We start from the raw sequence: 24,659 nt of genomic DNA, 5'->3' as shown, positions 1-24,659 counted from the left end.
TTTCAGAGAAAACTGACTTGAGTACATACGTCTGGAAAGTCCCACCAAGAAGCCACTTCTGTATTTTCAGGAAATTCAATAAAAGGGCCCACTACAGATCTGAAGTTGTCCTTTGTTTGTTTATTTTAAGCATATAATAAGCAGACATTTTTACATCATAGGTACAAGATTTGTACTAAAAGACATTGTTTGAAGATAAAAGGGTAGTTCATAGAATCAACTGTTCTTAACATTTTTCAGACAATTTGTAAAGGTCTTCTGTAAGACTGTGAATAGTGGGGGGATTTCAGAACTCTGCAGCTGTACAGACACAGTCCTTTTCCTGAAACTGCCAACAGAGACGACCTGATGATTGAAAATGATATGCTAGAAGATGTCCCTGAATGGTCTTGATAAAAAAGGTAACTGAAAGGGTAGTGTCCTGAGTCAGATTGCTGTTCTTGGGCATAAGAACATCTATCCTAGATCAGAAAGTCCCTGTAACATCACATCCTGTCTCCAGCACTGGTCAATTAACAAATAGCTACAGGAAAATGTAAGAACAGGACACATATATTGTTAGTATTAGCTGGTATTTGGAAGATCCTGATATCCAGCAGTTTGTAATCCAGATATTTCTTTACATAATGATAGAAGAGCCTTATTGGGCTTCTCTCCAACAGTGTCCGTAAGTATGTGCTTAGGAAACAGTAGAAGCAGGAAAAATACATACTCTCCCGCGCCCTCCTACCCTCTTTATACATTTAGATTGAAAGACTTTGTAACTCTCATAAAATTTGCTTGTTCAGTTCTATACCAGCTAATCTCCAAGCACGAGTAAAAAACCTTCCAGTCCTGGGACGAGAGTTCTGGGAGAGTTGGAAACAAGATTTTTTGTAATGATACTGATATCAGGCACTTGTTGCTGAGCCATCTTTGCTGCTTTGTGGTGAAGAAAATGGTAATTCTGTAGGATGGAAAGGAAAGGAAATGAAAAGAGAGCATTCCTCACATTGACATGACTAGTATACACTGTTGAATCTCCAGTAGTAGTCGATGACACTGTTCTTTTGTTCAGACGAAATCTCTAGTGTTGTGAAAAGCCATCTTCTGAGAATGTAAGATGTTTTTATTTTCATATTTATTCTTTACTAAGCATGAAATATTACTTAAAGTATTACTTTACTTAAAATAATACTTTAGGTTTTCTGTTTTTAGGAAAATGAGCCTAGCAGTAAGAGATTGCTTGGAACAAATATTTTCATAAGGCTTTAATTTTGCAAAATTTAAGTAGTGATGATGATTTACAGAAGAACGACCCTGTCATACACCTGCTGTACTCTGCTACTCCCACATACAGCATAGTGCTATATGCAGTGCAGTGTCTACACCTCACACAAGCCTCCATTCCAATAAGCTGTGACAGCTGAGCTTGCACACATTATGCCTTACTGAAATATTAGGGTTTGTTTTGCATAGTGACATGCTGATAAACTCTTAATTAGCTGCTAATTATGAGTATCTGCTTTTACAGTAGATCCTAATTCACTGGCCTCTACCTATACTATGTCTACATATGCCAAATTTAGATTATATTGCAGCTCATATCCTCTTGTGCATACACACACAAAGATCGATTAGCTGTAAAGCCTTCTGTGAGATATTTTATATGGAAAACTACTTACAAAATATATCAGGTTGCACAGGACAGCTGCCTAAATTCTGGAATTAATATCTGCTAACCATTTATATGCCAAGATTCTCGTATCTGCTAACCATTTATATGCCAAGATTGTCATTCACAGTAAATTTGTAACTGTATCCAGACCACAAAAGCAAAACCATTATTTGGCAAGTAAGACTTTTCTGAGCCATGGTCACATGGGTACTAAATAGTATACCAGCCTAACACAAGCATGTTATTATGCTTTTTCCTTGCTTTACCAATCCCTGTAGGCTGCCATGCCCTCACTCTAAATTTCAGATGTCTGCTTCTAATTGGATGCTTCCTTTTGTGATAATAAAGATGATTCATGCAGTCTCCTAAGCATATGCAAGACTTTTCAGAACAGAGTGGATACTTCTGCTTTGAAGCCACTCAGTGCTGTTCCATAATTATATAAGATTTTCTCAAAAGGGGATTGGGAAAGGCTGTACTTTCCAGAGAACTGAAAATAACATGATCTCTAAAGACATAAATGAAAAAAAGATATAAATACAGATTTACTCTCTTTGCAGTAGAATAAGTGATAGCATTTCTGATACAGTTCCCTTTGTGACAGTATGAAATTCTGTCTTCCTTCTTTCAAAGAAATGCATGTAAGGTGAATGATGCATTTATACATATAGGAGGGTAACTTCTTTGACGCAGAATGGCAGATGGGTAAAGGTGTTTTACCTTCACATGCACTGTTTGAGGATTAATCTCAGTATCACAAGAGAATTTGTGCTATAAAGGCCTAAGAGGGATTATATAGTCTTATGTTCTGAAAATAACAGGTTTACTGTCTTTAAAAAAAAAAAAAAAAAAAAAAAAAACAACTTGTAGTGGGGTATGTGGTTTTGATGGCAGATTTAGAAAATTATTGGTAAACTATAATGGATTGTAATTTTAAGAATGACTGAATTATCATATGTTGGAGGTACATGTCTTCTGTTGCATGGGCGGAAGTCTCAACCTGACTTTAAATGTTGGTGTCTGCTTTAAGTACTCATTATATTCATTTTTTTGGCACACGAGTTGTTTTTGTTTGAAGAGATGTGTAAAATGTTGTAGACTATTTTAACTTATCCATTGAATGTAGCCTTATTTATCTGGGAGTTGATCTGTATAAACAAATAATTATTCCTATTCAAAAATGTGAATAGTTAACAACAACAACAAAAAAATCCTCTAGTTTTTCATTTGAGTCCATTCTATGGATGCATAATTTGAAATTTGGAAAAAATGTAAGTTGGACACATTTCATCCAGTTTTGGAGATGAGGTCACTTTCCCTCACAATACTTGAATTAAGAAGTTGAAGATAAATCACTAATATGATAATTCTAACTATTTTTAATGTGTACATAGGAAAAAAAATGTCAAAACTGGATTTGACAGTATTTGTGAAAACTGGCAGTGACAGCTGTCAAATAGGAAAAGCATAGTAGGGAACAAAACCTGGCAAAATGACCTCCACCACATAGAACCAGAAGAAAGGGAGTTCAAGTCATACATACCTCAGCTGTCCAAGGGAATTTGTGTCATATTTTGGCTAGAGAACTGCCAGACAGCATGTGCACTTAGCCTTTTGCTTGGAGAACAACAATTTGGCTTCCTCCTCCTGTAACTGTACTCAAAAAACAATGGAGCCCCAGCTGTAAAGGTGGCCCTGTGTCATTTAGGTTGGAGTGTGGACCCACAAACAGCAGCACTAGTGAAGAAGATATGAGGTATGGGGGATTGCAGCCCTCAGAGTCTCCCTGTCAAAGAACATGTTCCAGGACTTGATGACACTAAATTTCCTGCTCAGCTAGGAGAGCATCTTTCCCAATAGTACCTTTACTAGCAACAGACATGAGCAGGTTACTTGTGTGAAGTCTGCCTTTAAGCAGATTCCCTGCAGTGATGGAGAGGTAACTTGTGACACATTGTATCTTCTCAGTATTTCACCCGAAAGCAGACTGATCAGCTGAGGAAGATAAATGAGCAACAGTAATTCCCCTCAGAATATTTGCATCCTCTTCCCAGTACTTCCTCATAGTCCTTGTTTGCCATATTTTCTTTCTGAATACAGAACTTCAAATAATTCACTTTTTTTTTTTTTTGTTGCACCGCTTCTTCTGGGATTTTTCCTACTACCCTTTTTCTGCTTTAGCAAGAATCTTTCTGTTTCTCAAACATGGGACTAACCAAGGAAAAGAAAGAGCCGTTTTTCTTCAGGAATAACATAGAAAAATAAATATAAATCACTTCTTAGCAATTTTGGCACATCTAGAATGATCTTTAGTCTTCAGTGTAGCTCTAAAGAACTTTTATCTACTTTTTCTTCTGACCAGCTCTATAAATCTACCAGAGGTACCAACTTGAGCACATAATAGCAGTCCAAAGTGCCTTTAAATTACCTTCAGAAAATACCTGAGATGCCTCTCTTCCATTTACATGCCTGATTAAGTGCTTATTTGCTATGTAGAGCAAAGCACTTGCTTTGAAAGTTCTGTTTACTTAACAATTATCTTTCTGAACTAGAGCAAAGCTAGAGGTTTCTACTTTGGTATTTCCAGATCCCTCCTTGGCAGTGTTAATCAGTCCAAAAGCCTTTTTCTCCTTTAAATAGAATTTATGAATGCAACAATGTTTTTGTGGGTTTTTTTACTTTCTGTTATCATTTGAAGAGTCTTTAAATTTCTCTTCTTTAATATGAAGACACTGACCCAGGGCTAGCTTAGCAACTCTGTTCTACTCCAATGAGACAAAACTGGATTGCTGACAGGCAATAATAAAGGCAATTCCCAGGTGGTCAGGAGCAGCTTCTGTGGCTACAGTATATTCCCCTTTCCCTTTTCCAAAGACTTTGGCATAAACAGTTCTCTGGGAGAAAGTGGGTATATTTCCATCAAAATTTCTGCCTGAAAAGTGGTGGTTAAGTAGTTGGCCATGGCTGAGTGAAGTGGTTCTTTAACTTCTCTAAATAAAAAGTCCTTTCCTTTGCCCACTCTTTCTTATGTAAAAAAAAAAAAAAAAAAAAAAAAAAAAAAAAAAAGACATTTATTAGCTGTGTTAATCTTCCTCTTACCAAACTCTCACTTCCTTGTGATTTCTAAGCACTGTTAGCTGATATATTTAGAAATAACTATAAATCAGTTAGACACTGATCTGAGATCACAACTGAGATTTAAAGCTCAAAATTACATAACTAAGAGCAGAATCCAATGTTTCAGTCTCCTCTATCCAAAATGATACGCATCCCTCATAAATGTGGCTAAAATCCTGCAATGTAGAGACAGCTCCAGTGATTTCCTGTCTCTTCCTAGCTGTCTTCCTGGCCTTAGTCTTATCACTTTAATTTTCTCACACTCATTTCTCTATCTTTAAAATGGTGTTAAACTTTACACATTTTTGAAGTAGCATGAGATAAACAAGTTAAATATTTCAGTATTACCTGAGTTTCATTAGTGTGTGGCTGGTATTGATTTCATTTCATGCAAACAGTCTTTCATGTTGTATGAGATATGTATGGTAACTGTTGAGTCACAGCCTGAACCACTGAGAGAGCACCTGGGGAAAAGACCTGGTCAGCCCTGGTCAGCTCTGAGAACACAGGTGAAGGCAATTCACATATGTGATCAGAAGGAGTGGAGCCTGGCTGCACCTCTCTTAGACCCCATTTAAGGTCTGACTGCCAATGAGGAAGAATTTTTTTTTTTTTTTTTTTGGAGATGGCTTGTTGGTGAAGCTTTCCCTTGCAAACCTGGAGTTTTCTGATACAGGTGAGCAATCTTCCTTTATACTATCTTTCTATCATGCTAGTCCTTTAGTCTTTGAGCCTTTGTTGTTAATGCCTTTCCCATCGTATTGATCTGTCTGATTGCTTCAAGATGCTTTATTCCTCCAATCAGGATTTCAGCAGCTTAAGTGCTTAAAGTGATCAGAATGGGCTTTGACCCTGACTGATGAATGTTTAATTTGTGAAATAAGGCCATTCTGTGTTGTGGTTTTACTTGACAATGCTAGGTTTATGCATGGGTCACAGGACATATCTTGATACAAGGTGACTATTTGCTTTGTATTTTTATTTTAAAAAAAGTATCTGCTCCTTGGCTGTGCCCAGTTGAAGAACCCAACTGCCTGTGCTGTCATATTACACTGCCTATTGCAGTATTCTTCCAGACAACCTCTAAGTATAATTTAGGAGTCAACATAGGCTACTGACCACTTCCAGTAGCAGTTTGCATGCAGCTACTGACTTGGAAGGGCAGAGAGAGGTTAGCAGCCCTGATAGAGTGAGGCCATGCCAGTTGGCTCAGGGCCTGGAGAAAACACTATGGCACTATGCAGTAGAAAAGAGAAGGAAAGTGCCTCAAAACTGTTATTGGTGCAAACTTAGTGTTAGAAAGATCTTGTTTAAAAACAAAATTAAAAAAAAAAAAAATCTGAGTGTATTCATTTATGTTTTTTTGTGGATGGCATCATTTTTGAGTTGTAAGTGCCGTTGATGCATGATTCTGTCTTTCATGTGGAAGATAACAGTTCTGAGTACTGAGAATATCCTAAGGTTCAATGTACCTTAGAGAAGTAGGCTTTAGAGAAGTTGGATGACCTGACTGAAGCTGACCTGCACTAACTGTCAGCAGGGTAGAAGAGCACAAGTTGCTGTGATTATGGAATTATCATAACTTAGCTCGAGTCTGACTTTCATCAGAGGAAAGTATGTTGCAGGTTACTATTTAGAACTAAGCATGTAGGATGCATCTCCTGAACTATTAAAGATAATAAGGTAAGTGCAATGCATTACAATCCAGATGCTCTCAGGATAGAAGAATGACTGAAAACACTGGCAGATATCAGAGTAAAAAACCCTTCTCTCTTTCTTTCCTTGTAGGCAATGTGATTATCTGCACAGATTGGTTCCGGAAATATATAATTAGCCAGGCACCAGCTGACTATTGTGTTCAGTTTTAAAATATGATTGCATACTGAACCTTTGGCATAGCCTGTTTTTTTGTTTCTAAATTCATGAATGAAATAAGTTAACTTGTTGTTCATTGTTTAAACTAATCTAAGTACTTTTTGAATCCCCTGGTAACTGCTCTACCTCCTGCACTGTATTTCCTGTGGGGAAACCTGCAATTCCCAAGCTGTGATACAATTACACTGACTTGCTTCTCCTCAGTGCTAAAAATTCACGCTAATTGTGCAGCACACAAACCCCTTCAGTGCTCTGCTTAAGCCTACCTTAAAGGGGCTTGTTTGAACATTCCTATCCCAGTGTGAAGAACAGCCAACCAACACACTCTGCTTCATTTTGGCAAAGCTACAGATAAAGCTTTTGCGTTGTTCTTAAGATAACACTCTTAGTACACAGGTGTCCCATCAAGTTACTTATTTACAAGTTACAACATTCCCTTATGTCCTCTACTGCATACCTGTGTCTACTGAAACATGCATGTTCATTAAGATGAGGGGAGGTAAGGAAGACTGATATTCTGTCAGTGAGAGGCATGCTGGATTTGTAACGCTCCAGTCTTACAAGTCCAACCGGCTTGACTGATCTTTGCTAGGAGTCAATCACAAGTTCCAGGACAGCCATATCATGCACAAGCAGAGTTATTCCCTACTTACTGTATGATATGTGGACTTAAAACTTGGGCAATCTTTACTGTATATTCTGTTATTCTGAAGCATAGGTGAGGTCTTTTATATGGGAAGATAAATGTTAATGATCCGATCAAGTTTTCAGTACATTTAACATGGAGTATTTACATGATAAATCATGCATTTCATTGTCATTCTTATACTTAGCAGAGAATGTGCTATGCAGAATTAATGAAAGAAATTATATTATGCTCTCTGTAGCGTTTATTCTCTGTACTATCACCATGTTATTTAATTATTCTGATCGATATAAGCCTGACTGTCACAACACTTGTGTGAAAGAAAGGGCAAATGTTTCAGAAATATAATGGTAGCATTTTATCTGCATTGTATGAAATTATGGATGACATTTAAATGTCCCTTTAGAATACCTTCAGCCTGGGAATATATTTGTTAGCTCAGGATTTCAGGACTTGAGGCTTGCTTATTTTTTCAGTAAGCAGAGTAACTTGTAATTTTTGAAGGAACACATTTACCTTAGATTTTGCATGTGCATAGGTATCATCTTGGTTGTCTAATAGACAGCTTTTTGTTTGGGAACTTAAAAACTGACAACTACTATTTACTGTTAGTATTGCTTGAACTGAAATATGGAAGTGCAAAATTGCATGCATATATAAGTACCTTATTTAGAGGGCTTGATGGCAATTAAGTGTCTTTACACAGACTTAAATTCATCTACAACCAATAACACAGAAAAGATCATCAGAAAAGCAAAAGTGCATTGGTTTAGATTTTCAATTACTTGCTTGAGAACTAATCTTGATCTTTTTGAATTGCTGGCAAAGTTCATGCAAACATCAGTTGTGTAGAGACAGCCCCTTGTAGATTCAGTTCATGGAGATGTCAGCTATTAGCCCACCTGACAGTCCTGCATAAGAAATTTCGAACAACCTGAGCCCCAGTGAGAAGTCCTGTTCAGTGTTCCTACTTGTGGCCCCAGGGAGAGCGAGGCTATCTGACACAAGATATAGCAGCCAATTACTGCTTTACACTGACTAATTCACTGAAAAATGGATAGTGGAAGAAGTGTGCTTAATGCCTTAATCAGTTCTGAAGTTTTGTCTAAAATGTGTGTCTGAACCAAGCAGAAGCTTTGCACTAAATCTGCTTCTTAGTATGGGCACTAGATATGTGGGTTTTTGGGTTGTGGGCTTTTTTGTTTTTCTTTAAGAGGAAGAAGCTCTAAAGAGCTGGAATATTTTGATTTGAAAATTGTCAATTGAGATTGCCTGGGGGGTGGACAGGGGTAGGAGATGTTTTATTGAGCAGATGAGAATTCTGAACACAGCAGGAAACATTACTGACAAAGCTTTCAAAAAAATGCTAGCACTGATATTATGTGTATGTGCCTCACTCTGTTTGAGTAGTAAGAGTCCTGTGAGTTAAATGTATTTCTCACTGTGGTGAAAAACACATCCCACATTGATGTGACGTGATACTGGGAGGAAAAGGAGACAAGCTGGGGGGAAGTGCTGCTGGTACTGCCAACACTGGGCCCACAGCCCCTCCAGCCCCTGCCCAAGCCAAGGGGAATCTCAAGGAACTGGTATTATATTAGGGAATATTAGAAATGAAATCTGTAGGAGTCAGGGGAAAATAGTCTGTCAGCCTCTTTGTAAGTGCAAGGTCCATCTTCTAGAGCCATGAGCCATCCTGGCCCTGATCCCCAAGCCCAGGAACCTCTGCCACCTCCCTAAGAACAGCCTGGTGCATGGCCTGGCACGTGGCTTCTCATATGGATAGTGTGGTTTTGTTGTCCATCTTTTCCAGAGTCAGAAGAAAAAGGATGCTGTGTGATGCACTCCTCTAGGTGCCACTGGCAAGCAGGCCACTCTGAGCTCACCCCACACGCTCTTCTTCTCTTGGTAGGATCTGAATGAAACCATAACTGGAGGGAGCTGGAAGAGACAGCATTTTTTGATTCTTATACAGTAGTCTTTGTGATCTGTCACTCTTTTAAACCGAAATACGGGGAAAGCAACCATCAGACACTTCTGTGAGGACAGTATACTTGCAGCTGTTTCCCCACACTTGGCGGATGACAAAGGCATTGAACATCAACAATTAGAACATATGGACTATTTTTTTTTTTATCCACTCCTAAATACACACTTCTTCCTGTAGCAAAGTATGACTTCAGGATTTGATCTCTTCTAGTCACCCCTGCCATTCCTTTGATGAAATTAGTTGCATGTGTAGGTTTGTGTTTGTATGTTTCCTAATCTCATATAGGATCTAAAACTATTTCAAACAAGAGGAACACAGGTGGGCACAGTTAATTACTTTTTATTAATGTCTTTCTGTGCATACTTCTCACTGAGCAGAGCAATGGTCTCCACAGGCCTTTTGATTTTATTTTGACTCCTCATATATGTCACTTAGCTGTCCTGCATGTTGATTACTGGTAGTTCAGCCTCTTCTGTAGAAAACAAAAGGGTTGAAAATGGAAAAAAATAAGAAAGGAAATAATACACAAATGACATAAAGAAAATAGCAAGGGGTGAATATGATTCCACGCCATTTCCTGATTTGCAGTATATGAGGGAGTAATGGACTTCGTACCTTAAGGGTGTTATGACTGTAAGAAAAAAATAGGGTATTATTTAAGGGTTATTTCAGATCTTGAGCCTAAAGTTATGACAGAACCAAAATAGTGGGACATGAAGATGGTTTAAAAAAATGTACTTCGGAAGGTGTTCTATAGAAATAGTCTGCACTGTATGATTGCATGGCTTAACTGGAGAAAGCTTTTTCATGCAGTGTGATGGAAGTCTCAGCCTATTGTACATACCAGTCTTAGTGGAAAGGGACTGCGTTTCTCTTCTTTCCAGTTGTTAGGAACTTGTTTGTTCGTATATTCAGTCTGATACCAGCTACTGCACTTTTCAGCTGGTGATTATTCAGTCAACAATGAGAAGACGTGGCATCATATCTATTATCAGCATGGTGTGATAGTAAAAATTTTGCTCAAAAAGTTTCAATGATTCATCCAAAATCATGGAATAGGGGTACCCTGATATGAAGGTGCCACAGAAAGACGCCACCTTCTGAGTCTTTGTGGGTTTTGTGCTGAAGTAGGATTTATTTGTGATCATACAGCAAAGACAGTGTTCTTAGAACTGTTTCTAAGATTAGCAGTATGACTTCTTCAGCTGTTCTCTGAGTAATTTCAGAGAAGTATATATTGTGTGTTTCTCTATCCCATGAGAGTCTTTTGATCGTGAAGATACATAATTTTACATCAGCGATTTTTGGATTCTTTTTTTCATTCATATTAGCCTGACTTGCCTAAGTGTTTGAAGAGTCTCTGTGGGTTTTGGAAAGCAATAGCATGCATCAGCTTTAGAACTTCACATTTCTTCACCTTAACTCTGAGCACATGACAAAAGACTGTGGAAGACTAAATGGTAGATTTGAAAATGAACAACAGAGAGCAACAGTGAAGCATCTGAACCAGAAGAAAACTGTCCTCAGAAGATTCATTATGATGCTGTCAAAGCTTATTGCATGTGTTTCAGTTAATATACGTAATCACAACACAGGAACTAGCATCTTTCTGAGCAGTGAAGTATGGTCATGGCCAGCACAGGAGATAGCAATGGTCTGGCAGATTGGGATAATTCCAAAGTAAATGTTGGCTCTCACCAGTCCTGAAAGCCATTGATTATGACTCTTTTACTAATGGAAGATAAAACAAAAATCAACATTATTGACACTATAGGAGGAAGCAAAAAGAGTGTTGGAAAGATTAAAGAACAAACGAAAAGCAATCTGATCTATTTGAATCTAAGTGAATCCAGCTGAAATGTCCAGAGGTTTAATCAAGTCAAAGTTGCTTCTTTTACATTCCACAGCCCTTGTCCGTGGGTCAGATTTCTTCAGGACTGCCTTAACTACTACCTAAAACAAAAGGATAATGAAGTAGTTTAGCAAATAACTATGAAAGTATAAATTCCATGTAACAATTTATCTCCTGTGATAATGTCCCTTGCGCTGTTGTGTAGGCAAAAGAAGATCTCAAGAAGCTTATTTTCTAAAAGCAAAATTGAAGATTTACAAGTAAACACATGAGTATTTGGCAGTATGAATATTTGTTTTTATCCCTATTTTTTTTCTTTTCTATTTCTGGACTTTAAAAATATTTTGACAAATATTTATGTTATGAAACCATTTAAACCATAACATACTACATCAATGCATTTCTGATGGTTTCAGGAGGAAGAGGGACACAAATCAGATGAATGTGCTGAATGACTGTTTTGCTTGACTCCTCCTTGTTCCAGAAGACAAATGTACTTTCTTTTTCTGTTTTGAAACTTGAGCTATACTTATAGGATTGCTGCTCAGATGGTTATCAGTTTGAATGTAGGTAACTACTAGGCTCATTCAGGAGGGCACAGCAGAAAACAGACTATATCTCAGGACTTCATTGACAGGAATCTAAAAAGACAGGAGTCTGAAGAACATCTTCAGAACTTATATTCTATTGGACAGCCTTTTGCAGCCTTCCATGTAGTCTCTGTCCTGTAAATAGCAAGATTCTTTCTTGTCAGGTAATTGGAAAGAACAATGGTCATTTTATTTTATTAGCACTCTTGCACTGGGTTTGTTGAAGTTCTCTGTAAAATCTGTCAGTCAGCTGCTGTTTCCATTGTCTTCCAAGAAAGTTTTGCTCTTTGATTCCCTCTTGAGGCACTTAAAACTTCTTAATTTCCCAAAATGCTTTGCCAACCCACTTCTAGTATTCCTATTCTTATTGTTCTTAATTGATTCATAGCCAGTCAAGATAAATAACAGTTCCCAGCAATCCCAGATATATAACATTTTCAGGTATGTATTTTCTACTAACCGCGGGAGAATAATGTGCGGTTAACATATTAGATTGAAATCAAGAGGTCTGGAATCAATTCATGTTCTTACCACAGAGACTCAGTGCAACCTTGGGCAAATCACAGCAGGAAAAAATATACAACACAAATCTTTAGGCATATGATCTAGGTGCTTCAGCAACAATCTAGTCTCACAATGCATTTCCTGTGGGCTGTAGGTAGAGAATTGTTGGTGCCTCCTGTTTCTGTCTGCAAACACTATCAGACTTCCATTCTTTATTGGATTCCTTGCTATGTATATATTCAAAGCTAGCTCAGTCAGATCCCTGAGCCCTGTAGACTAGCACACTAGCAGTATCACAGAGTGACTGGTAGGTATAATTTTATGGAAGAAAAGCAGCTGAGGAAGTTTGTTAATTTATGAATGCTTCCTTTTCATATGTTCATGTGTATGTATGTGTATCTGTGCATGTACTTGTGCATATGTCCATGGCTACATGTATTTGTGAATGGCTGTATGAAAGATTAAGAGCAAGGGCACTATGCATCTATTAGGAGATTAATTTAGCACCACAAGAATTCCACAAAAAACACAGAGCATAATTCCCACCATGTGCTCTGCCTTGTACTTACCTACATTTCCCATCTAGAATGAGTAAGTGGAAAACCTTCATCAGCATCCCAGATCACAAGAGGTGCAGAATGCTTGTCATCTGCCACGCATTTCATAAAGGGGAAGAAGCTGTTTGCTGTAGTGAAAATCAGATGAGGCTGAAGAGAAGCAATCCTGTCTCTTCCTCCCACACAGGCAATTTACACCTGCACAGTTCAGCTATGCTGAAGCATTTTAATCAGTCTCAGGAAATCAAGAATATAATTTTAAATCCTGTTGTCCTCTTACACAAAGGGAAAATCCAGGAATTTTATACTGTACATGTTGCAGCTTGAGTAGATGGAAAGAACTAAAAATAGTTTCTAAAACCTGCTTAAATTTATGTATATTTGCAAATTGGATTTGGTCATTAACAGAACACTGCTATTCATAGAGCAAATATGTGTGCTTTATTATTTACCACGTAAGATTTTTAAAATGTGTATTTACAGAACATAGAGAATAAGAGGAAATATTTAAGATATTAGTGTTATCCATGATTCCTTGACAACAAGGCAGGTTTTGTCCATACTTCTTGAGAAATGGCATTTCCTACAATAGCGCCCACGAAGAATAAGACCCTATTTTGCCAAGTGCTATGGAAACAGAATAATCTTAAAACCAGCCCTACCTCAAACAGTTTACAATCTAAGAAATGAGAGAAAGCAGATAGTAGGTGTTCGTTTAGTCTTTATGTCTTGCCTTGTATACTGGAACTGTAAAGAATTATATAAATTGTTGCTAGTTCTGATGTGGTTTTGTGATTTGCAGATTAAACTGAAACAGTAAGGATGGCTTCTGCCCTACTGTTCCAAGATGTTTGAACCTACAGATCTGAATAAACCTGACAAACTCCTTGCTCACAAAGTCTTATGACTTTCATGGTTTTGATTCAAACTTGGATGGAAGGAGAGAAAAGCTGCAGATCTTCCAATTGCTTCCAAACTAGCTTCTACATTAAATCAAACTTCAAACTTTGATTCTGTTATTTTCCTACTCTGAAAATTAATACTATTTATTTGCCCTTAAATGCTCTGAAATAATTAAAATGCTTCCATTTAAACAAGTGAGCTGCCAGCAGATGTTAGTGAGCTGTGGCAGCAGGGAGAACACTGAAGAACTGAAATGGCTTTAAGGCCTTCAGGTGAGAGAATCAAGCTTCTGTTTTTAATAGTTCAGTCTACAGAATGTATTTTAAAATCTCATTTGAAAAAAAATAATGTATGGGAGCAGTGATGTCTGTGTCCAGCACTTGTTTCTCATCAAGTGCTGGAAGTAAAGCATGGAGCTGGAAAGGGATAAGCAGAGCTCCTCTAGCACTGTTCTTGGGATGAGCATCATTTGTACCCCATGAATATAGGATGGGTAGGGGACTATTGGCAGAGGGAAATGCCCATCACGGAGATTGTGCAGAGAGAAATGGTAACTAAGAGGATTGGATCAAAAGGAATGAAATTCAAAGGTTGTGGGTTTTCTTGTTTTGTTTTTCTTTTGTTATGAACAAAAGTTTTACTCTAAGATCTTAACTCTTCATCTAGAAACAGCTCAGGGGGAGAACTATGTGAGTGCATTAACTGGATACAAAATTATTCTGAGCTACTAACTTGCCATAACTGAAGAAAAAGAGAAATGCATTCATAGGCTGTATTGAAGATGCAGGAAGATTAATACCTTCAGTGCAGTGCACATCCCTAACAGTACTTAATATGAAATATTCTGTGATTCATGTTCAAGAAGCATAAATTCAAGCTCAGGAAGATGCTGGGATGAGCTGTCCAACCCATCTTGGAGATGGAGAGCCTGTCATGTGGGAAGGGACAGAGAGATCATGGTCTGGTTCATCTACAAGTATGGGGACTGTGTTAATAACAGTCTAGGAATGTCTCAAGGGGGGAAAATAGCTGTTTAAGTGAGAGACACTGGTGTCTTTAGAACATAGATATAATCTGATTATAAATAACTTTAGGGTGGAAATTTGGATGTTTCTTACTAATTAGGAAATGAAGATAGAGGTCAGTTCCTGCTGTGACTGTGGAAGTGAATTACTCTAGGTAGTTGTAATATGAACTTGGGTACTATAGGAGGAAAAAATATGTAATGAGGTTGCTCATGTCTGCACAGCTGCTTAACTCAAATTAGTGTCTCACATCTCAATACTCAATATTGGCTTATTAAATGCAAAACTGAGTTTTTAAATGAAAGTAGTGTCTCACCAACTGGACTGAAACCTTTTAAAGTTATCAATATATCCAGTTCCCTTTGAATTCAACTAAGATATATGCTGAAACATTGAAAAACATTTTTCCCCAGTTATTGATGTGTGCCATACTGTGATGTGGAAGACAAGACAACTTTTCAGTCAGCAATCAAAAAAAGCTGTGATATTATTTCTAATAACAGTGCTTTCCAGCCCGCCCCCCACCCTCCCTAAAGGACAGTAGCTTAGTTCTGTCCTACTCAGTGTGTTTACAAGCCATTGTGTAAAAGATCATCTGTACAACTGTCAGTGTATAACAAAATTTGTTAAGTTTTATTGTTTACGTACTGAAGATGCCAAATATTCCTAGACAGCTGATGAGCAGTTATTTTCCTTTTTTTTTTTTTTTTTTTTTTTTTTTGCATTTGCCACTAAATCTTTGTGCCTATGATCATTGACAGCACCTGGTGAACTCCGAATGACTTCAAGATCTTTTTCATCTGTAGCTGTCTATGATGCTTTAAAAGAATTAATTTATCAATTATGGACTAATTTCTTTACTGATAACCTAGTGAAAATGATGCAAAAATACTCTTTGAGCCCACTCTTTTTAGATGGGTTTAGTGTCCTGTTTCTTTATCATTCAGCTCTCCTTTAGGTCCTGAGAGTACCTTTTAATGGTTCACAAGTTGTTGTTGTAATCAAGTTGGCTGCAGTCCCACAGTAAGCTGTGTGACTCAGTGACAGTTGCAATCAGTGCACCAGGAAAAAGACAAAGAACTGATACATTGGGAAGCTGCAGCCATGGATGAAAATGTTTGGAGAGCTTTTCACAAAGTCTATTAGTTGGAGAGCTTCAGATTAATCTGAGCTTTGAATTGTCCAATATCATTATTAACTAATGTATGTAGCATCCAGTGCTGCCAAGTTTTATATTTAGCAAGCATTAAGTTTCAATTAGATAGGATATTGTTAATGTCCCGCAATAAAAAGTTTCACTACGTTGCTGTGCACTGCAGGACTTTTATTCAGGAAACACCCGGACATGTTTTAAGAGAGGCAGGAAGTTTTACTATTTAAAAGCCACAAGATGGTCAAGGATGCACTTAACTTGATTCATTTGCTTAATTCTCAGAAATATCAGTGAGATTTCAATATGGGCCAGAAAGGAAATATTTTGATTTAAACGTTGTCATTTATCATTCCAGAACCTGATTTGTTCTCAGGAAAACAAGAATTTTCACTTCTCAAGTACCGTGCCTAGGACTTGAAGAATGCTTCAAAATCAGCAATGTTACTTCAACAGAAGGTAGCTATCATTCTTTTGCCTGTAAATGATAAAATTCCCTGATACGGATCTCTTTTGTAGATTCTTTTGATTACTAAAAAGCATTTTGGTAGCATTTATGTGATCCCCTTATAAGGATGATCAGGAATCTACACGAGCTAAACTCTGTGGATGGGAGCTGAATCTAAGGTGAGATGTGGCCAATATTCAGCAATTATACCTGTTCCACTCTTTCTCTGAAATGTACAAAGCATCTGAGAACAAGGCAAATATAACCTGGATCGCTCTAACTTATGTAATAGCACTCCCACCTTCTCTGCCAGCGATTCATTGCTTCTTCATGAACAGCAGTGTACTCAGAAGTCACCCACAATCACACACATGAATGTAGTCCCACTCATTTGCACATTCCTATAGCAATTCCTACAGTATTACATCAAGCACTTTTAAAATGAACTTTTAAGAGAGAATATAAAATATACATTTAAAATAGCCTTAGGTACTCAGCAGACACCTCAGTGACGACGACGTGTACTTGTATCACCAAAAGGCTTTGGTTACATAAAAATTGCCATATTGTCTCGGATTCCTTGTCCATTGAGTCTAGAATCCTGTTGGTGAAGGTGACAAGTACCAGATGCTTCAGAGGCAGGTGCAAGAAACCCCCGTATTGAACACTTATGTAATAGAGAGGGTTCTTCCTAAAATCAGGCAGTCCGTGGGTGGCTTATGCTTCACAGCAGGAGAGTTTATAATGCCGCAAAATGTTTATCTTCATTATGTAACTGTGGATGTGATTACCCATCTATAGGCAGCCTGGGCAGAAAGTGCCATGGGGCTTTTAATAAACACTACTAATCAGGACCTTGTGTTATGTCTCAGCTCAGAGACGTTGAAGCAGTTCAGGATCTGAGCGAGCCAAAAGAATTGTACCAATTTTCTAGGCTGATCATTTCTTGAATTATAGAAAGCACTTGCAAAGGCTCATTCAGCCATCTGAACTGAACGCTGGATGTGTGCTCTCAGTCAGCCACTAACCCAGAGATCCAGACTTGTCCAAGCATTGCCAGTTCACAGTGGTGAGTTCCTACAGTTACACAGACTGAGCTTGAATTGGGGAAGTAAGCAAGAGAACATTTTCCTTCAAATTATCTCAGGAAAAAGAATAATCTCTCAGAGAACTGGAATCAAAAGTAGCCCAGATCTGAAGTAATTTACAATTCTAAGATAACACTCATAATCTCTATTATTTAAGAAAAGAGTAATTTTTATTTTTATTTTTTTTTTCATAAAAGGATTGATTGGCTTTCTTGTAAGGAGGGAGGAACTGAAACATCCCGTACAAATACCAAAAAACTTCTGTGGTGGGTGCTTGATTTTTAAATTACATTCTGTTTTAAATTCCAAGTCTCCTCCCCAAGTTAAAGCTTTTCCACAAGAGGCAGCATGCATTCATAACAATTTAATTGAGTTTGTTTGATGTTATAATCATGCCATTAGTTAATTTAGCACAGCTCTATGTGGGTCCTAGGAATAATGACACACACAGCTCAGTTGCTATACTGCTCTGCAGCACAAGCAAGGAGAAACAAAAAGAAACAAGTCCCACGCAGAAAGCTTCAAGTTTTAAGGTTCTTTAAGTTAAAAAAAAAAAAAAAAAAAAAAAAGTCATTAAAATGGCAGCTAGGAGCATGGTGGAAGGAGATCCTAAAGTAATTAGGTGGTGGAGTGGTACAAGGCAAATGTTCTCTTTGCAGGGCTGGCATCATGTGGTGTGTTTTCTGAAGCAAAGAACCCCTACAGCATTCACTTGTGCTTGAGCTACCATTCATTTCAGATCTTGCACATCTGTTTCTGGGTCTTTTTGAAAGCACTGGAAAGGAAAAGCTTGAAAGAAAGCACTCTTTCACAGGTATGTACCTGTTTGAATCTCTGAAACACCTTTAAAAATAGAGTGGGCATGTCCTATCGCATACTTAGAAGTGAGAGAAATTAGGGTGGGGTAAGTATTGTCCTCCCTTGGAAGCTGAGAGATTGAGGAAGCTCCTTCCCCATGGCTGAACATGCTGAACAGCTGTGTAAATTCTCCCTGCCCATTTCACTTAAAATGAAACAGGTTAGCTCTAACTCCCTTGGATGGTGGGTGGTTTAAACTAACCTCCCAGCTGCGCACTGAAGTAAAGTGAATTAAAGGTAAATGTACAATGGACCATGGTGTCTGGGCTGAAAGATCTTCCACCATGTCGCAGGCCCCTGTTCCATCTCGCTGAGCTGTTTGCACACAGACTGCGGGTGGCCGTGCAGCACAGGAGCGTGGGGCTGGGGAAGGTTCCAGAGTGCTGAGTGTGCAGTCTGCACCCGGCATTGCACCGCAGCTTCCCCCAGACAGCACACTGCTGCGTGTGGAGCAGCAACACGCCTCTGTTTCCCATTTTATAGAAACTGAAATGACCGCAGTGGATCTGTCCCCAGCTGCATCAAGCAGGCCCTGCTTTAATTTTAGAATACATTTGGAACTCTCCTTTTTGAGGGCCTTCGGTCCTGATTTTCTGGGTGAGTATTAGTAATAATGGTCCAAAAAAAGCCAAAAAGAAATATATGAAACATTCTATTAAGTTTGAAATTAAATTCTAAATAAGATTTGTGTGTGTTCTTCACAGAATATTTACTTCCTAATACAACCATTAATAACAATAATTATAATTAAAATAGATTGTGGTGGTTTTCAGTATACTTAGATCGTCTGTTTTCTTTTATTCTCCTAGTTTTTGCAATATTTTTCCTAGTTTCAAAGGAAAGGGTTGAAACTGTAGAGTTCTGGAAGTTCTCCCATTTGCCATATGTTGTGTATGTGTACATTATATATATACATGGACATTGTGGGTTAGCCTAGATTGTGACAAAAATGCATCCAATGCTGTTACACCTGAGAAACAATAATACTACTCCATAAATCTACCGCTCTGGACTCGGAATCACCCATCTTGGTCAGAAATCACTGCAGGGAAAGAAGAGGGAGATGGGGGAGGATGGGAAATGATACTCATCCATCTGTGCTCTTCTTTAGCATACTCGACCTTCCCACAGCTTTGGAGTGTGCTCTGAGAGGCCAAAAGTCTTCTGGCCTGAATTCTCCTCCTCTTAATTTTAATCTTCCAAATAATCTAAACTAGAAATACACTTGCCTTAGGCTTTCTATGGAGTCAATGAAGAGAAAAGCATCTCCAGAATATGACTCAGATATTCCACAGGCTCTGGTACTTGGCAAGGCCAGATGCACTCCTCCCAGCTGGACAGCAGCAGGGAGCCAGGGAAGCCCCAGGAGCCCCAGCTGTGAGCACCAGCATCTCTGGGAGCTCCTACACAGATGCAAAGGGCTCTCCTGCATGCATTGCAGTCACAATCACAGGCTACACAGAGAAACACACTGAAAGAGAAGTATCTGTAGTGGAAAGGAAACACTCCTATTAGCCCCTGTACAAGAGAGCCATTTTGTCTCTGCCCGTACCTTTGCCTCAGAGACTTGGAACTAAGTGCTGCTGGTCATTTGTAAACAGAAATGGGAAACGTGCACCCTTAACTAAAAGTGAAATGTGTTCTTCGTTGTATTTTCTGATTTCTCCCTCTAAGCAAGGAAGCATTTCTTATATGTATCCCACTTGATCCTGACTGCAGCATTCAGCTGCTGTGTTGCTATCAACAGCACAGTCCTGAGGCCCCTATTTCACTTCAGTTTGACACACACAAGGGATACGTTTCCGGCCAGTGCAAATTAGTCCCAACAAAAGCAGCTTTGCACTACCATTCTTTTCTCATCCCCCTCTGTGCTATCCCTTCCCTCAGGCAATGTTGGGTGTTTACCCACTCCATGTTTAAATGCACCTCATGAAGGGCCAATCAGTTCTTATTTCCAACACTTGCTTTAGCCTGAATGCATTCCCCAGTGCAGCTCACTGCTCGGCATACAGATCCATAGCTAGCACAGCCTATAACTAGTATAATTTATGAAGTGTTGATATTCTATTGAGTTAGAGCCACCTACACTAAAATTTATAGATTTTATTCTAATTTTTCCAAGTTTTGTATCCTGCTAGAAAACATCTTGGAGATAGTTGGATCAAATAGAATGACTAGGGTTGGAGGGAACCTCAAAGCCCACCCAGTTGCACTCCCCTGCCGTGGGCTGGGCTGCCACCCACCAGCTCAGGCTGCCCAGGGCCCCATCCAGCCTGGCTTTGAATGCCTCCAGGGATGGGGCATCCACAGCCTCTCTGGGCAGCCTGTGCCTCAGTGCCTTAGCGCACTGAGTAGAGAATTTCCATCTAATATTTAACCTAAATTTCCTCTCTTTTAGTTTAAAACCATTCCCCTTTGTGCTGTTGATATCAGGTCATATACAGAGTTGGTTTCCCGAAAAACCACCATTTTATCCTGTATGCAGTAGCAAGATTCCTGATGAGAATTTAACAGAATCTGACTTTGCTGAAATACTGTTATAGATTAAATCAGCTCAGTTCTGTTAAATCCTTATTAGGATGTGTATAATGACCACCCAGAATTTAACTCACACAGATTCTGAACGGAAGCTCTTACAAAAGAGATTCTGTAATGACGTGTTATAATTTACTTCAAAATGGCAGAACGTCCATACAACTTCCATTTTTTGTAAACTCATCATCAGCATCTAGATGTGAGTGCAACTAACACTCTGTTTTGTGGAGTCAGATTTCAAAACTTTTCCACAAAGGAGTTAAGACCTTAAGTAAGAATTGGTCACTTAAGTTCTGCAATGACTGACTGATCTGGATAGCATTACTGCCACTGATCCTATTATGGATTTTAAGATGTGAATGCCATGCCGATCAGAATTATGCAACTTAACCCTTGTAATATATCCTCTATATATAATTCTTATTTGTGGCCTGCTACGTGGCACAAGCACTGCTGACCATCTGTTCCATTTGAGATGTCTCAGACACGAGTGTAACCATTTCAAGGAATGGTAAATAAGCACCCTGGGCAGAACGCACACTGGTCCTTTGTTCAGTAGCAGTGTAGGAGACATACTTTAGACCTGCTTAGTAAATGTATTTTCCAACATAGAGTGGACTGCTTCCTCATCGTAAGCACTCCTGTCAACCACACATTTTTAAGGATAAGAGCTGATGAGCTTCACATTTCTCATTTAGAAGTGTCTCTAGAACCAGGGCCTGAGAATATTTGCAGGTCCAAGGCCCACAGCTGTCAAAACGTCAAAGCAGAGCAATGGCTTTGAGGTATAAATTAGTTCTTGAAAGGTGCAACCAAAGATCTTTTCCCGAGCATACAGGACCTGGTTTCTGTTCTTAACTTTTAAATCATCAAGTCTGTAATAACCAACTGCAATCATAGAATGTATGTCAATCTGTTTGAGTTTGTGTGGCTCTTGGAGGAAGAGAAATCCCACGGCACATGGCACTTACAACATGAAGTGGCAGTCTGAGGTTTCTGGATGGTGTCACCTGTGCCTGGTCTGCTTCTGCCCTGTTTGCATGGGCAGGGCTCAAACATACTTTTCAAATGAGCCACTGACAATGAAATGCCTGATTTTCTGCTCCAAGACACAGAACTGGAAGGCTCTGAAACCAACTGCTGCCCAGCAAAAGGCCACTCCATATCGGTGTTCTTTGATCTTCCCAATTTCAGCAGAGACAAGGAGGATTTCTGATTCAAGACAAGCCAACAGGTTTTCTGTCTTCTTTGTGACATTCAGATAGAGACAGAAACTCTTTGTAAGACCTCTGCTATGTGTATGGAGCCATGAGATTGTGAGCAGAAGCTGAAGAGCTACAAGAGGTAAAGAAGCAATGAGCTCTTCTCCACTTACCTCCTCCATGCAGATACATGAAAGTCACACGACTTTTATCCCATTTTCAGTTCATAAATGAATACACACTCTATTCTCGATGTAGGCATTCTTAAAAGCTTTAACTATTTGTGCTAGATTACAAACAACTTTGTTTTATTGAATTGTCATGGTGAGAAGTGATATTACAATAAATACATTTAAGGAATTTTTTAAAAACAGCAGATTTCTCTATCTTTTTGCCGTGATCCTGTCTCTTTCTTCAGAGGTGTCTGAATAGAGCTGTATGACAAACAGAGTTGTTCCTGAGCACTCCTGTACAGGACACTATGTGCCCATCACAAGGCAGAAAGTACTCTAAAAGAATTCTTGCTGCTAGGTAGAGTAATGCGATGTCCTCACAGCTGAGTTTCAAACCATGTTTTTACGGGGGCAGGCAAGAGGTCCCTATATTCAAATCACACATTTGAATCGCTGTGAATTGTAATATTGTGCAAAACTGGGTTTCTGGTATATTTTTAGTATTTAGATGAGATTGTGCCATGAATAACCGATCCATTTTTTACTATACCATTTTAGGAAAAAAAATGTTTTTACTAAACAATTAGAAATTTTCCTCCAAAAGCTGCCCTGATAAGGAAGAGAGCATCACAGGGCACGTTTGGGATGCGTGCAAACACGTGCCACGTGGGCCACTGAGCAGAGCGGCGTGACAGCAGCTTGCTGTGATTGCTCCATCACGCTGATGGCAGAGCCCGTTTGGAGTTTGGAACAGGAATGTTACAGTGAACGTAAACTGCCTTCTTTTGCCTGGAAGAGAAGATTATATAGGCATATATATATATATATATAAAACGAGTTCTATTTAAAGTGCTTTAACGACTCTGTGAACCTCCTCTCTAAAAAGAAGTCCCCCAAAATAACCTGACAGGAACTTTGTCTTCACATCAACTTTTTTCTCATAGTTTTCAAACACGAAAAAAAGAAAGAAAAGAAAAAAAGAAAGGAAAAACCGTCCAGAAAAGGCCTCTGGACATCACTCCAACAGCCCCGGCAGGGCTGCGCTCCCCACCCCGCTGCCGGCGGTGCCCCAGGCGCTCCCCCCGCATCCCCGCCCCCCGAGGGCAGCAGCCCGCGGACGACCGCGTGGGAACCGCAGCGTTTCCGCACAGGAAGGGGACAGCTCATCGCTGCCGTGCGGCAACGGGGAGGGAATGAGCGGTTCCAGGAAAAACGGAACGGGGCTGGAGTTGGGAGAAGTGCCTGAGAAGTAGCGGATGCGCACTGTACTGTCAGCCCCCACCGCGCCGCTTCCCCGCTCTTACCTGCCCCGCTTCGCTCCTCCATCCCACGGGCCCGGCGCAGGGGATCCCGGCGGGGGCCCCTCTCGTGTCGCCCATCAGCCCCGCCGGCCCGGGACCGCACGGCGCCCCGCTCAGCGCACGGCGGCACGGCGCGTATCCCTCCGCGGCGGCGGCTCCCGGGAATGGCGTGAGGCAGCGCCGCGGGAACTACTTTGGGAGCGCCGAGCGGCCGCGGAGCTCGGGGAGAGCGGCGGGCCCGGCCGGGCAGCGGGAGGGGTGGAAGGGAGGAGTGCGCGGGGGGGGCCGCCCGCTTCCCTCCGCCCCGCTCCCCTGCGGTTATTTTGGATCGCGCGGTGGCGGCGGAAGGAGCCCGAAGCCGACGCTTCCGCCCAGTTTTCCTGTGAGGGGGCGGCGGAGCGAGGAGCGCGGCGCCCAACTTCCCGCAGCCCTGCACGGGCCGGGGGCTCTCCCTGCCGCACGCTCTTCCCGCATCGCACCGCACCGCCGTGACGCAGCCCCTCGCTGCCGGCCCTCCCCCCCCCACCGCCACCCCCGGGCCGCCTTAAAACGCCGCCCTCCCCCCTGCCGCCAGCCTCCTCCTCGGCACCAGCCCCCCTTCCCCTCCCCCCGTCTCCGGGCCGCGGCCGTCTGCAGGAATCCGGCGGAGAAGAGAGGGCGGGAGGAGGAGGAGGAGGAGGAGGAGGAGGGCGGCAGCGCGGCGAGCGATGAGCGGCAGCGGGAGGACGGCGCGGCGCTGCGCCTGGCGGCGGGGAGCTGTGCCTGGGCGCCGCCGCGCCGCTCCCCAGTAACTGCGGGAGACAGAGAGAGAGAGCGGAGCCGCGCCAGCGCCGCATCGCCGTAACGCCGTAACGCCATCCGCGCGGATACGGCGGCTTCGTGCTTCTGCGGGACCCGGAGCGCTCCGGCCCGGCTGCGGCTGGGGGCGGGAGGGGGGGAACAATGGTGAAGTTTCTGGTGAGTTCTGGCTGCGCCCCGGCCGCCCCGCTGCTACTGCTCCGCCTCGGATCACGGTGAGGGGAAAATGAGCGAGGAGACGGCGGCTGCTAACACCGAGTAAGCCCCGCGTGTGCGCGGACGGGGGCGCGGGTCGGTGCGCGGGGCCGTGGCGGTGTCGCCCCTTGGCGGCGGGGCCGGGCCGGGCTGCGGAGCGCGGTGCTCGGCGGTGTGTTCCGCATGGAAACGGGC

The 24,659-nt window shown here is 40.9% G+C and overlaps 2 protein-coding genes and 1 long non-coding RNA gene across 5 annotated transcripts in view; 2 read left to right on the top strand and 1 right to left on the bottom strand.

Annotated features, from left to right (window-relative positions):
* LOC146760735 (uncharacterized) overlaps positions 1–22,623 on the top strand; it is a 39,832-nt gene extending 17,209 nt beyond the window's left edge. Inside the window, exon 2 of the long non-coding RNA XR_014947166.1 lies at positions 13,591–22,623. This is a non-coding gene — a long non-coding RNA (uncharacterized LOC146760735). The remainder of the gene's footprint in view (positions 1–13,590) is intronic.
* On the bottom strand, positions 9,609–24,307 carry LOC146760734 (uncharacterized). Of its 2 annotated transcripts, XM_085550377.1 has the most exons (3): positions 23,475–24,307; positions 12,801–12,916; positions 9,609–9,757 (listed from the first exon to the last, which is right to left on the bottom strand). In XM_085550377.1, the coding sequence occupies exon 1, from the start codon at positions 24,305–24,307 to the stop codon at positions 23,585–23,587; it is 723 nt and encodes a 240-aa protein (XP_085406503.1). In that variant the 3' UTR covers positions 9,609–9,757; positions 12,801–12,916; positions 23,475–23,584. The 2 variants fall into 2 exon arrangements, with proteins under 2 accessions (XP_085406503.1, XP_085406502.1); XM_085550376.1 differs by lacking the exons at positions 9,609–9,757; positions 12,801–12,916 and adding an exon at positions 22,285–22,959.
* SPRED1 (sprouty related EVH1 domain containing 1) overlaps positions 24,150–24,659 on the top strand; it is a 53,164-nt gene continuing 52,654 nt past the window's right edge. For both annotated transcript variants that reach the window (XM_015864817.3, XM_085550375.1), the window contains exon 1: positions 24,150–24,527. In XM_015864817.3, the coding sequence (XP_015720303.2) occupies positions 24,496–24,527 (32 nt within the window). In that variant the 5' untranslated portion in view covers positions 24,150–24,495. The remainder of the gene's footprint in view (positions 24,528–24,659) is intronic.

This window comes from Coturnix japonica, chromosome 5, assembly GCF_054131305.1.
Source record: "Coturnix japonica strain WE chromosome 5, WE-NBRP24, whole genome shotgun sequence".
NCBI lineage: Eukaryota > Metazoa > Chordata > Aves > Galliformes > Phasianidae > Coturnix > Coturnix japonica.
This window is presented reverse-complemented; position numbering and strand designations above follow the sequence as displayed.